The sequence below is a fragment of the Thalassophryne amazonica genome, chromosome 10, assembly GCF_902500255.1.
Source record: "Thalassophryne amazonica chromosome 10, fThaAma1.1, whole genome shotgun sequence".
Taxonomy (NCBI): Eukaryota; Metazoa; Chordata; class Actinopteri; order Batrachoidiformes; family Batrachoididae; genus Thalassophryne; species Thalassophryne amazonica.
The window spans coordinates 94,931,441-94,945,757 of record NC_047112.1 but is presented as its reverse complement, the minus strand read 5'-3'; the positions used below and the strand labels follow the sequence as shown (position 1 = coordinate 94,945,757).

The window sequence follows — 14,317 nt, the reverse complement described above, 5'->3', positions numbered from 1 at the left end:
CAGCGCAGTGCCTTTAATACCTATGGCATGCTCTAATCTCTGTAATAAAATTTTATGGTCAACAGTATCAAAAGCAGCACTGAGGTCCAACAGAACAAGCACAGAGACGAGTCCACTGTCCGAGGCCATAAGAAGATCATTTGTAACCTTCACTAATGCTGTTTCTGTACTATGATGAATTCTAAAACCTGACTGAAACTCTTCAAATAGACCATTCCTCTGCAGATGATCAGTTAGCTGTTTTACAACTACCCTTTCAAGAATTTTTGAGAGAAAAGGAAGGTTGGAGATTGGCCTATAATTAGCTAAGATAGCTGGGTCAAGTGATGGCTTTTTAAGTAATGGTTTAATTACTGCCACCTTAAAAGCCTGTGGTACATAGCCAACTAATAAAGATAGATTGATCATATTTAAGATCGAAGCATTAAATAATGGTAGGGCTTCCTTGAGCAGCCTGGTAGGAATGGGGTCTAATAAACATGTTGATGGTTTGGATGAAGTAACTAATGAAAATAACTCAGACAGAACAATCGGAGAGAAAGAGTCTAACCAAATACCGGCATCACTGAAAGCAGCCAAAGATAACGATACGTCTTTGGGATGGTTATGAGTAATTTTTTCTCTAATAGTTAAAATTTTGTTAGCAAAGAAAGTCATGAAGTCATTACTAGTTAAAGTTAATGGAATACTCAGCTCAATAGAGCTCTGACTCTTTGTCAGCCTGGCTACAGTGCTGAAAAGAAACCTGGGGTTGTTCTTATTTTCTTCAATTAGTGATGAGTAGAAAGATGTCCTAGCTTTACGGAGGGCTTTTTTATAGAGCAACAGACTCTTTTTCCAGGCTAAGTGAAGATCTTCTAAATTAGTGAGACGCCATTTCCTCTCCAACTTACGGGTTATCTGCTTTAAGCTGCGAGTTTGTGAGTTATACCACGGAGTCAGGCACTTCTGATTTAAAGCTCTCTTTTTCAGAGGAGCTACAGCATCCAAAGTTGTCTTCAATGAGGATGTAAAACTATTGACGAGATGCTCTATCTCCCTTACAGAGTTTAGGTAGCTACTCTGCACTGTGTTGGTATATGGCATTAGAGAACATAAAGAAGGAATCATATCCTTAAACCTAGTTACAGCGCTTTCTGAAAGACTTCTAGTGTAATGAAACTTATTCCCCACTGCTGGGTAGTCCATCAGAGTAAATGTTATTAAGAAATGATCAGACAGAAGGGAGTTTTCAGGGAATACTGTTAAGTCTTCTATTTCCATACCATAAGTCAGAACAAGATCTAAGATATGATTAAAGTGGTGGGTGGACTCATTTACTTTTTGAGCAAAGCCAATAGAGTCTAATAATAGATTAAATGCAGTGTTGAGGCTGTCATTCTCAGCATCTGTGTGGATGTTAAAATCGCCCACCATAATTATCTTATCTGAGCTAAGCACTAAGTCAGGAAAAAGGTCTGAAAATTCACAGAGAAACTCACAGTAACGACCAGGTGGACGATAGATAATAACAAATAAAACTGTTTTTTGGGACTTCCAATTTGGATGGACAAGACTAAGAGACAAGCTTTCAAATGAATTAAAGCTCTGTCTGGGTTTTTGATTAATTAATAAGCTGGAATGGAAGATTGCTGCTAATCCTCCTCCTCGGCCCGTGCTACGAGCATTCTGACAGTTAGTGTGACTCGGGGGTGTTGACTCATTTAAACTAACATATTCATCCTGCTGTAACCAGGTTTCTGTTAGGCAGAATAAATCAATATGTTGATCAATTATTATATCATTTACCAACAGGGACTTAGAAGAGAGAGACCTAATGTTTAATAGACCACATTTAACTGTTTTAGTCTGTGGTGCAGTTGAAGGTGCTATATTATTTTTTCTTTTTGAATTTTTATGCTTAAGTAGATTTTTGCTGGTTGTTGGTGGTCTGGGAGCAGGCACCGTCTCTACGGGGATGGGGTAATGAGGGGATGGCAGGGGGAGAGAAGCTGCAGAGAGGTGTGTAAGACTACAACTCTGCTTCCTGGTCCCAACCCTGGATAGTCACGGTTTGGAGGATTTAAGAAAATTGGCCAGATTTCTAGAAATGAGAGCTGCTCCATCCAAAGTGGGATGGATGCCGTCTCTCCTAACAAGACCAGGTTTTCCCCAGAAGCTTTGCCAATTATCTATGAAGCCCACCTCATTTTTTGGACACCACTCAGACAGCCAGCAATTCAAGGAGAACAGGCGGCTAAACATGTCACTCTGTTCCTGATGTATCTCAGTTCTTTGTCTCTCTGTTAGCTTTTGTTGCACCCTCACTGTTTTACCATCATGCCTCCTTTCCCCAGGTTATCTCCTTCCTCTCGTTCATTCCAACATTTCTTCAGCCACTCTCAATACAACTTTGTCATTCTTCTCCACCCATTGTTCCTCATTCTCAAATAACTACACTTAATTCAAAATATTCTGCTGTTTCGCAGACCTTCCTCTTACAGCGTATACTTGGCACAATTTGCTTTGATTTTCTCTTTTTTTTTTTTACCTAATTTCTTAAATCTTCCAATACATCACCATTACTTTGTGTTGTGCTGCTAGACTTCTCTCATTCTTTGGTACATGAGGTCACACTCTGGTTTGCTTTCTCCAGAAAAGAGGCTCCTCATTTCACTGTCGTACTCTCCATCCTTGGAGTATCCTCTCAATCATCCGTATAGTCCCTTCCCACATTCTGATCCTATTCTTGTGTCACCCTAACCTACACGTCCATTTGAGCGTTTTCCTTTTCTTCACACCCACTGTGGGGAGGATAAACAAGAGGATCTACTGACCCATCAGGGCTCAGCTTGTCAGTTGACAACACCACCTGTGTGTTATTTTTTTGAAAGTTGGGAGAGGAGAGATATGACCCAGGGAAGAAAGCATTGGATAGAGTGGATCCAGGAATATTTAACAAAATGTTAATTTGAAAAGGTTCACATTATAAAAACAGTGTAATCAAATCAAGTGATTGAGTGGGTTTGTTGAAAGACCTCTTACACTGAGGCAGATATAGACTTTACTCGGTGTCCCTGTGGATTTTTTTCTCTCTCTCTGTGTGTGTGTGTGTATTTTACATTCCTTGAAGCTTCTGTTTGTAGGTACCATTAACTTGACAAGATTCGACATGACCTGTAGAAGGAGCTCACTTTAGTCTCAGTCACTCAGAAGAGCTGCTAAACTCGGAAATCTGATTTGTTCAACAGGCTCTGGTTCCTTCTTCTAAGCTGACTGAGGGGAAACGACCAGCTACAATGAAGGTTGGTGTATTTTTAGTGACCTGGAGGTACCATACCATTAGGTCTATAAACAGTTGTTAACATGCCTGCTGTAGTGTTTTGCAATTAAAACAGTTTTACAATTAATGAGCATTAGTTCAAAGTGCACACTTTCATATATTTTTGAGGCATTTTTCAGCCTTTGTGATGGCAGCCAAAAACAAAACAGTATACCATTTATCCGTGTGAAGTTATGCTGTGTATATATTGCATAACGTAGCGCAGGTCCCCATAAATGGTCAAGTCCCACGATATCACGCAGAGTTCAAACGAGACTCTGGTGCCCTATTTCCAGTCATCTATAGTATATTTTTTTCTGTGGTCATGTTGTCTGATGTGATGGCATGGGGAATCCCTGCTCAAAGGGCCTATTTACATGAAATTGCATATTTAAATGCGGCATGGCCAGGGAGGCATTTGGTTCAACTCTCAGTTCCATGGTCAGTGGGATGTACAAACGGAAAGTGCATGGTTCCATGCCTACACACACTTTGATACATCTGAATATTTTTGTGCTTACGCCAGTTTCTGTTTTGGTGTATGCCATGTTTCAGTAGGAAATCAATGCAAGCTTTTGTACATGAGGCTCCTGGTAACTAAGCTGAGCAGCCAGCTTGAAAAAAGCGGAAAGTGCAAATAAACGTGCTGTAATTCCAACACTATTAACCCTAATAGCTTCAAATGAAAATCTACACTTTGGTTTCATGCTCATTATTGTTGTTCTAGCAGACTAAAATAAATAACTTTGTCAGTGTCCAAATAATTATGGACCTGACTGTTACTAGTGGCCAATCTGTGTGTGTCTACAAGAAGGCTGATCAAAGCTCTCATGATCTCTTTGGCAGTAAACCATCTAATATTTTGCAATGATACTGTTGAAGGAGGCAGAGTTTGGATTCAGTCCTGCTGTTGAAGATTTTATTTTGTATTTATTTGAACTGTATGTCTGTGTTACAGCAGGAACCAGAAAGCAGTGAAGAAGATTCAGGAGAAGCTCTGAAACGTGCAATGATGGCTCAGAGAGAGCGGCGGAAGAAAAGGGTATGACTGGCTCTCTTTTCTTATTGTGTCGTTTTAGTCATTGTAAAAAATGTTGGTGTATATGTCCTTGAACTGTTTCTTGGATTGTGCTTTAGCTGCAGCAGGTTTTAGCCCAAGAATTTCAAGATGTAGGTGTAGAGGACATCTCCTCTACTCAGCATCATATTGAGGATGAAGGTTATCCTGAGACACCAGCTACTCCAGTGGTTTTTTCAAGACCCCCACCTGCTTCTCAGAAAGGTTGGCCTACATGTCCTCTCGACATGTGCCTCAGCCTGTCCAATGACAGGCTGAGGCACATGTGAGTGTAGGGTAGTGTTTTTGCCGCCTTTTTTTTTTTTTTTTTCTTTTACGTACAGCAGTTGGCCAGTTAAGATTTTCCAGGGAAAGCTAATATAAAGAAGCAAGTAAGGGTGGTCTCCCGTTGCAGATTTTTGACACCAGATTGTCTTGTGTTTTTGTTGTAAAATAAAATTGGATATTCAATTGGAGACTAAATTCAGGTATAATCGGTGGTAAAAGTAATGTTGTAGAACATTGCGTGTTAAAAGGAAAGTTTTAAACATGTTTAAAAAAATTGTGATGTCTGGTTAAATTGTGATTCAGAAAAGTGAATAATTGGATTTAAGTGGTGCAGACCGCAGTCACTCTTAAGTGAAAGTGGGCAATCAGGAACAACATGCAGTAACTGGGAACCTACCGTTCTTTGAGCAGAAGCCTCCTTCGAAAAATGAAACCCATGAAAAGTGTGTTGCACTCTTCGGTTAAGGACAGTTTTGAGATGTTAGCCAATATTTAAACTTTTTGGAAAAGTGTGGTGAAAAAATGCAGAAATAGCATTTTGCACATGCGAAAAAAGTCATGTAATGGAATCCTACGTACGGTGCATCCAGAAAGTATTCACAATGCTTCACTTTTTCCACGTTGGAGGTCCAACCCTCCACCCCTCCCAGACGTGTTCCCTTCAAGTGTGGGTTTTCAATTCACAGCATCCATTCAAGATATTGTCAGTTTTTTTAAACCCGGTCCAACAAAAGTCACTCCTGCACAGTCCGGCCAGTGTGCGCCGTGCGTCAGGCTGCAGTTCACCTGTGTTATAGGCAGTAGTTCTGCATGTGTCACAGCTCTCTGTGATAAAAAAAAGACACCATAATAAGGTGGCTGCCTTAATTATATACACCTGCACCTGTGTGGATCACCCCCCCCCCCCCCCCCAAAAATAAAATAAATCCGATCCACAAACACAAAACTCATCCATAACCAGACCAGCTAGAAATGAACCACGAGTTCCTGGACAGTCGCCTCTGCGCTGCTTCTCGCTGGCTTTATTTCTTCCACGGCTTAGAGTCATTTTGACACCGGTGATCCAACTTTAAACTTTGTGTTCATCCTTCATTGTCTGCAAAATCGCTCTTTTGCACACTGGCATTCTGTGTAAATGCTCGTCTTGAGTGCAAGTCATTGCGACAGTGCACACAGCCGATTTCATCCATTATAACAAGATGTTAAAGGTATCATAAACATACTTTTACAGCTGCTTATAAAGAAGGAATGAACATGCAACTGTTTTACCAAGCCATTACAATATAAACATTACATATAATTATCTTTTAGGCTGTTCCAAATACCTTCTCCACCTCAGCGTATGAGACAGAGAGGGCAAAAAGGTCCAGATGAAACAGTCCTCTGTGATTCCAGATGCAATGAGAGGTGTTTTCAACTGACAAACTCTGACAGAAAATGAATAATCCACTACAAAATAATTATTTTATATACAGTGTTCAGCGCACAAAGCAGGTGGGATTGTCACAACGAAGTTTGCGAGAGGGTGAGGCCAAAATAGCCTGTCCTGTCCTCGTAGCCGTCAGGTGCTCGGAAAATGGGTTTTTAACAGCCTCGTCCTCACCACAAACATGCCTCTAAAGTCCTTGTTTGTCCTCGTAGTACCCTGTACACAAATTGCCCCACACTGTTGCTAAATTTTGAACTTCTTGAAATTAGCGCCACGCTCAGAGATGAGCCTCGTTATCCAAATATTCTGCCTGTAAGAGCCTCTCAGAGCCACTATTCTCACACATTTGTTGAATAACTCCACTCGTACCAAAAAAAAAAAAAAAAAATGCTACGTAGCTCATTATTCATCATTCATTATTCGGTGGGACCATGGCTTGAGACTTGGAAGTGTCCTCCTCCTGTGTGGTACCAGTTCAGAAGAACAGGTCACCACACCTGGATGACTTCAGCAGCTTCAGGCTGGTGACACTGACATCGCATTTGATGAAGACCCTGGAAAGGCTGGTCCTTGGCCATCGCCGCCCCCTGGTAAAATCATCAATGGATCCACCAGTTTGCGCACCAGCCTGGCATCGGAGTGGTCGATGCTGTTATCTACCTCCAACATAGAGCTCTCTCGTCTGGAAAAGCCTGGGAGCACTGTAGAATTATCTTTTTTGATTTCTCCAGTGCTTTCAATACCTGAGGGATAAGCTGGCGATCACGGGTGTGGACCCCGCCTCTCATCTTGGAACTTGGATTACCTCACGGAAGAACTACAGTACGTGAGGGCTAGGGACTGTGTCTCTGACATAGTTATCTGCAGCATGGGGGGCCCACAAGGAACCATCTTGGCTCCCTTTCTCTTCACCCTCTACACCACAGACTTAAGTACAACTCTGTCAACTGTAGGGATGGGTATTGATAGCATTTTATCGATATCGATGCCATTATCGATTCCGCTTATCGATCTGATTCCTTATTATCGATGCCACTTGTGAATTTTCTGTGTACTAAAAGTAGGCTTTACAGGTTTTCTGTGTCAACAGCATTTTAAATTGGTCACTGGATCCTTGATCTCTAGACATAAATAAAAATAAACAAAATCCGTAGTTTTTGTCAAAAGCATTTCCTTTCAGACATTTTGGCATGAATGCCACTCCATACCTCTGAGCTGAGCTCAACCGGCTGCTGCACATCAGCGTAGGACATCTCATTTTGGGAGGAAAAAAACATTTTGATCAATTGCAGTTTGTTTGTATTACAACGTTTGGAAAGAGGTGTCACTTGATTTAAACAGCGTTTCACTTTGAAGTTATTAATTCCAACTGGACTTTATCGTTCTAACTTGACTCAGCAGAGAGCCACGCAGCGTTTGGAACTGTGCGAACAGAACGGAGGACAAGTCTCGTTTCTTTCTCGCAACAAGACAGGAGTCCCAGTTAGTGACTTTAATCCGCACAAAAATGACTCATGATTGACATATTCAGGGATGAAAGTGGTAAAAAACAAAAAAAGCTGAAAGCCAAAATTACCCCCCAACACCACCTGCATGAAAATTTTTGAATTGTAGAAGCTCTGAAATCCAATCTGGAACTATTCCAGACAATAAATTGCAGTGAGTGCAGCATCCATTTTGATGAGGGGAAAAAAAACAACTTTCCTTATTCAAATTAATTCTGGTAGTATTCTGCTCTTACTAGGATGCAACAGTTTTCTAGCTTGGCAGATAGTTTTGGAGGAAATCAGTGAAGAAATTAACAAATTGAAAATATGGTTTGACCGAAACAAATTGTCATTAAACTTGAATAAAACAGGGATGAAGTGGAGGTTTAAGAGTCACTAGGTATTCACAGGAAACACATTTATTTCTATATGTATTTATTTATGTTCATTGTTAGTTGGTTTTATCTTTTCTGTTGTTTTGTTTTATCAGGTCAGGTTTGTCTCTTTCTCTAAAATTGTATTGTAGCATTATTAGTTATTATTACTGTTGTTGTTGCTATTATTATTATTATTATTATTATTATTATTAAATAAATAAAAAGAAAATAAAAAATATTACAATTTGTAATACATTTGACTCTTTTACGACAACAAACGCTGAGCCATTAATTATTATACAGAAAACAAATGTGCTGAGATGCGAACAGCTTAATGCTAACTTTAACATTGAAAACCCCATAGACATGCCAACGCGTTAGCATCAGTCCCATTTTTAAGTTATAAAATGCATCTATCAACTGTTTCAGTAAACCATAACAGGTCAGTTAAAGATAAAAAAAAGGTAAATATTACTAACAGACATATGCTCTTTACGGTTTTAGTGGGGAAAAATTAAGATAAAGTGAAATAAAACAACAAAGCAGCAGATCGAAGTGCTGATTCATTGGTTCAAGGTTCAAAACAAGGCCGCACTGCAGAAACGCTTGATTACAGACCTGCTGCAGGATCTGTAATCAATATAGAGAAATTATCATTTTCCTAACAAACACCCCCAAAAACAATGGCTACTCTGAAGGACCGATAAGGGAATCGTTAAACAAAAAGGCTGTTGATGTCGATCGATTAAATCATTTCTTAACGATACCCAAAAAGAACCGGTTTCCGACACCCATCCCTAGTCAGCTGTCACCTGAAAAAGTTCTCTGACAACTCTGCAGTCGTCATTCTTATCACTAATGGGGATGACAGAGAGTACAGAGGGGTGACCCAAGACTTTGTGGATTGGTGTCAGCGGAACCACCTCCACATCATTTAAGGGACAAACAAAGAGCTGGTGGTGGAGTTCCGCAGGCACAGGCGCTCTCTTCTGACACCGGTGAAGATCCAGGGAATGGATATTCAGATACCTGGGTGTTCACCTAAACATTCAACTAGACTGGTCAAACAACACTACTGCACTTTATAAGAAAGGCCAGAGTAGACTCTACCTGCTAAGGTGACTCAGGTCATTTGGAATGCTTCTGAGGACCTTCTTTGACTCTGTACTGGCATCAGACATTTTTTACGGCGTAATAGGACTGCAATTACATACAAAATTTCGGCTGTGATTATTGACAGTTGTGCTCAAGTTCCCCCATTTTGACGTAGGGATGTGCCAAAAAGACAGTGGGAGACCATTGTAAGACTACAAGGTTGATACATTACTCGTTGGTGATATTTTGTGTATAATAATGAAATTAAACAGAACAATACTCGGGGAGAAAAATCATTTATTGTTTTGGATCAACTTCATTTTCCAAGTTATTTGTCAAGCAGGTGTCTGGTACCTGTTTCACATATGGGAAAATTTACTGCTTTTGTTTTTTTCTTTTTTACTTCACTGTAAATTGAACATCCTTGGGTTTTGAAGGAGAGTTGTTTTTTAAGCATATTTGTTTTTATCTTTTCTGATATCTACAATAAACAATCACCTAATTAATCATAAAATGGTTTTCACATTGAATGATCGTGGAAACAATTGTAGCTCTCGGAATAGTCAATTTATGAGCGCAATGGGGGTTAGTGTCAATGCAGCAATGTTTGAGACCCATCATTATACACACTGAGTAATGCATGTTGTTTATGGATTTAAAGTGATTAATTTTCTTATCTTTTTGGTTTTGCAGCAGCATTGTTGCCCAGCTCCCAGAAACACAAATTTGATGTTTCAGCAGCTGGTTTGGCAGAGAGGTTGAGAGCAGCTAAAGTAAATCTACTTCCCCCAATTTAAACAATTTTCTGTTTTGTAAAACCTTACTTTTACAGATAAATAAGAATTTGACAGTTAAAAGCTATTCAGAAATTCCTGGTGTTTTTTTTTTTTTTTTTAGTCGAAAGGTCCGAGCTTAACAGAGCAGGGTGCCCCAACTGAGCCAAACAGATGGCTGCAGGGCCTCAGAGACAGACGTAATCGTACAAGGTTTGACAGCGAGGTGAGTATTTATGGGCTAGATGTGCTTGTACATTAGGATGATAAAGTCTGAGAACCCTTCGGCTGTTGCGTATTTAGATTTATTTTTTTTGTGTGTTGTTTGATGACAGCAAACTTTTACGAAAAGTTAATTCATACTTCTCAATATTGAAATTTTAAAAAATATGGTCTCTGTGAAGGCTTGTCACAATAACAGATTTTGTTGGACAATGGATTGTCCCAGAAAATATCACGATAAACGATATTATTGTCTGTGCTGTTAAGACAATTTTGTACTACTGATATAATGATAATATAGCGTAGTAATGCAAGTGCATCCTTTCAAAGAACAATGAACTTTTAATTCTCATTGGAATCGACGTGGGAAAAATATATATTAAAATAATCTGAATAAATAAAACATAAATAAATAAGCTACACTCTCGGGTTCTGTTAACAAAAGGGGGCTGTCAATGGAAAACGGAATTTGTGTGTCAGACAGTGGTAAAAACATGGCATAATATCAACCTCGTTGGCCGGTGTCCATAAAGAAAAAAATATATAACCTTGCTTCCTCTTCAGCATAACGCTACAAGATTAAGGGCCTCTTCACACACAATATGAATAAGTACAACTCAGGGTGAATCACGGCGAAACAGCTCGTATGAGTAAAGCATTTAGCGAGCCGACGGGCAGGCGTGCACGATCCCGGTGCGTCGGTTCATGCACGCGACGGTGTCTTTCGAGCAGAAATACAGTGCGAGCAGCTACACCACATCACGCCGCTTGTGTAGAGAACAACAAAATAAAAACCAGCTGTATAATTAGTGAATATCACTGGGTTGATATAAATAATACATAAAATGGAATGCAATACAGAACCCTGTGGTTAAATCAAAAATGTCACTCATGGGATTCAAACCCATAAGCTCTGATTACCAGACGGAAACGTTACCACCATCGCTGGCCTGTAATCAGTGTGGAAAAATGCCTGAAATCAACAAAGACATGGACGAGGTGCGCTGTGTCCGGCCGCTGCAGCCCGGTGCAAAGGTAAAAGATGTTTTATATATTTCCACATGAGGACAGCAGGCAGACACACGCCGCACAGAGGAATGTTGTAAATTCATGTCCTTCCAAACACAGAATGGCAAGACGGAACCCTAACCCTCCCCCTTCTGCAGGGTGAATACATAATGAACAGAGTTATTCAGTTGCTCAGAGTTATGTGCAATATTATCAAGCATCTTGTGCAAATGTCTTCCAGTCATTTCATATAAATTTGTTGTACTTATTGTAAAAAAAAAAAAAAAAAATTGTTTACTGTTTCGGTGCTCTGGCAAAGTAATTTCCTTTGGGATAAATAAAGTTGATCTTATCTAAACTTAAACTATTAGTCTTGTGAACAAATACCCTACTGTTCAGCTTTGACATAAATCAGTTACTTTAAGGTGTTAGTGTTGAATCATTTGATACTGGACAGGGGCTTGCTCCTCTTGTATACTGTATCTGTATATATATTGTATATGTATTATACATTTGTTTCAGTGCCATTGTTTTACAGGTTGAGTCAGATGGGACCAAAAAACAAGATGCCCCTTTGGCCTCCAGCACCAGAGAGAAGTTCCGAGCAGCAGCAAGACAAGTGAGGCTTCAGACAAGATTGCAATATATTCAATTACAAATTATTTTGTCATTTTGTTTACTAATTTTTCCATCACAAATATAGGTGGTACAGGGCTATGCCACTGCTGAGGAGGCATACAATTTCTTTACATCCAACTTTGATTCAGATCCACAACATCATACTGACAAGAAGACACACAAAGAAAGAAAAGCTCTTGATAAAGACAGAGGTGAAGATGAAAGAGAGGAATCTGAATATCGGGAACATGGAGAAGTACATCAAGATGTCCAAGTTGAAAGCAGAGACGAGGTAAGACGGTAATAAATACATTGTAAAAAATTATATACTAGTGGAGTTTTCATATTACCATAATTTCTGGACTATAGAGGGCACCTGAATATTAGCTGCACCCACCAATTTTATAAAGAAAAAATAAATTGTACATAAATAGGCCGCATTTGTCTATAAGCCACAAGTCTCCACATTGTAACATGAGATATTTACACAGAAAGATGTTTGACAGAAAGATTTTTTTAACTTAATTAAATACGTATCTTAAATGTTTTGTTTTTTTTCCCTGAAGTGTTGCACGTAAATATTGACGTGCAGATCATCCAGTGTGTGCATGGAGTCTCTGCTCCACACTGAGAACTGAGTAATTTTAACTTTTTCTTGAGATTTCATCACATGCAGCCAGGATCGGATGGAGTCTGTGGTAAATGAGACAATGAGGCACTGTGACTTTTTTGACTTGTTGCGCCAAGACAGAGAACCGGTGGGGAAGGGTGGGTGGATAAGGCTCTGCTCCGCTGACTGTGCAACTCTGGTGCAAAGTGCTGGAGAGGGACTTTTCTTCACTAAAACGAACAGGTAAGACCTTAAATTTACACTGTGTGTGAATTTACACTGCAACAAGGACCGCAGCATTCAGGAAATCAATTGACAACATCAACTGATGCATTTCGACTTATGAGAAAGCCTGTAAAAATCCATAAATTAGCCGGATCATTGTTAAAGCCGCAGTGTTCAGTTCGTGTGAAAAAAGTAGCAGCTTATAGTCCAGAAATTACGGTATATGTAAAGTGTCGGATTTAGCAGCGGTGTCAGGTTATGTCTGGGAGCATGTGCTTTTGCCAAATCCATCACACTACAGAACCACCTTGTGTTCTGGATGACAAACACCCAGGTACACAGCCGTTTTATCACCACCTTTCGAAAGTAGCCATCGATCTGCCACAGCCAGGTGGAACATATTAATTGAAATGTAGTAATTGTGGTAAGGATAGGGATGGGTATTGATAACATTTTATCGATATCGATGCCATTATCAATTCCACTTATTGATCTGATTCTTTATCGAGTCCCTTATCAATACCTCCTGTGAATTTTCTGTGTACAGAAAGTAGGCTTTACAGGTTTTCTATGTCAACAATAGGCCTGAGGGTTTGGCCTAAAAAAAAAAAAATCTGATTTTTTTTCAGAAAAATTAGATTTTCGATTTTGTTTTTCCGATTTTTTTTTTTTTTCTCCCCCCTAGTTTTTAAAAGAAAACATTTAGTACAAATGACAGAGATAACTCAAAACAAGTTTTGCTTTTATTCTATAAAAAACTTAAAACTAACCCCTACTTACCTCCTGGAATTGAAGCTCCAACTGTTCTTTTGATTTAAAACATACACTTGGGTAAATGATTCTACCAGAGTAAGCTGGTTTTTAGCAGGAGTTTGCGCTCTTGTTTTCCTCGTAAAGTGTACCATTTCTCCCATGCAGCTGGATGCCTCTGTTTTAGACACTGGATTAAGTTTGAGGATTAAGTTTTGAGATTAAGCCCCAGAAATTTTTACAACCCCTGGCAAAAATTATGGAATCACCGGCCTTGGAGGATGTTCATTCAGTTGTTTAATTTTGTAGAAAAAAAGCAGATCACAGACATGACACAAAACTAAAGTCATTTCAAATGGCAACTTTCTGGCTTTAAGAAACACTATAAGAAATCAGGAAAAAAAATTGTGGCAGTCAGTAACGGTTACTTTTTTAGACCAAGCAGAGGGAAAAAAATATGGAATCACTCAATTCTGAGGAAAAAATTATGGAATCATGAAAAACAAAAGAACGCTCCAACACATCACTAGTATTTTGTTGCACCACCTCTGGCTTTTATAACAGCTTGCAGTCTCTGAGGCATGGACTTAATGAGTGACAAACAGTACTCTTCATCAATCTGGCTTCAACTTTCTCTGATTGCTGTTGCCAGATCAGCTTTGCAGGTTGGAGCCTTGTCATGGACCATTTTCTTCAACTTCCACCAAAGATTTTCAATTGGATTAAGATCCGGACTATTTGCAGGCCATGACATTAACCCTATGTGTCTTTTTGGAAGGAATGTTTTCACAGTTTTTGCTCTGTGGCAAGATGCATTATCATCTTGAAAAATGATTCATCCCCAAACATCCTTTCAATTGATGGGATAAGAAAAGTGTCCAAAAATCAACGTAGACTTGTGCATTTATTGATGATGTAATGACAGCCATCTCCCCAGTGCCTTTACCTGACATGCAGTCCCATATCATCAATGACTGTGGAAATTTACATGTTCTCTTCAGGCAGTCATCTTTATAAATCTCATTGGAACGGCACCAAACAAAAGTTCCAGCATCATCACCTTGCCCAATGCAGATT

At 39.4% G+C, this 14,317-nt stretch overlaps 1 protein-coding gene across 2 annotated transcripts in view; it reads left to right on the top strand.

Annotated features, from left to right (window-relative positions):
- cc2d2a (coiled-coil and C2 domain containing 2A) overlaps positions 1 to 14,317 on the top strand; it is a 119,921-nt gene that overhangs the window by 19,664 nt on the left and 85,940 nt on the right. The window contains exons 2-8 of one of the 2 annotated variants that reach the window (XM_034180548.1): positions 3,231 to 3,284; positions 4,260 to 4,343; positions 4,439 to 4,583; positions 9,728 to 9,807; positions 9,932 to 10,033; positions 11,576 to 11,670; positions 11,743 to 11,947. In XM_034180548.1, the coding sequence (XP_034036439.1) occupies positions 3,279 to 3,284; positions 4,260 to 4,343; positions 4,439 to 4,583; positions 9,728 to 9,807; positions 9,932 to 10,033; positions 11,576 to 11,670; positions 11,743 to 11,947 (717 nt within the window). In that variant the 5' untranslated portion in view covers positions 3,231 to 3,278. Of the gene's footprint in view, positions 1 to 3,230; positions 3,285 to 4,259; positions 4,344 to 4,438; positions 4,584 to 9,727; positions 9,808 to 9,931; positions 10,034 to 11,575; positions 11,671 to 11,740; positions 11,948 to 14,317 lie in introns of both variants that reach the window. The other variant, XM_034180547.1, reaches the window with a different exon arrangement.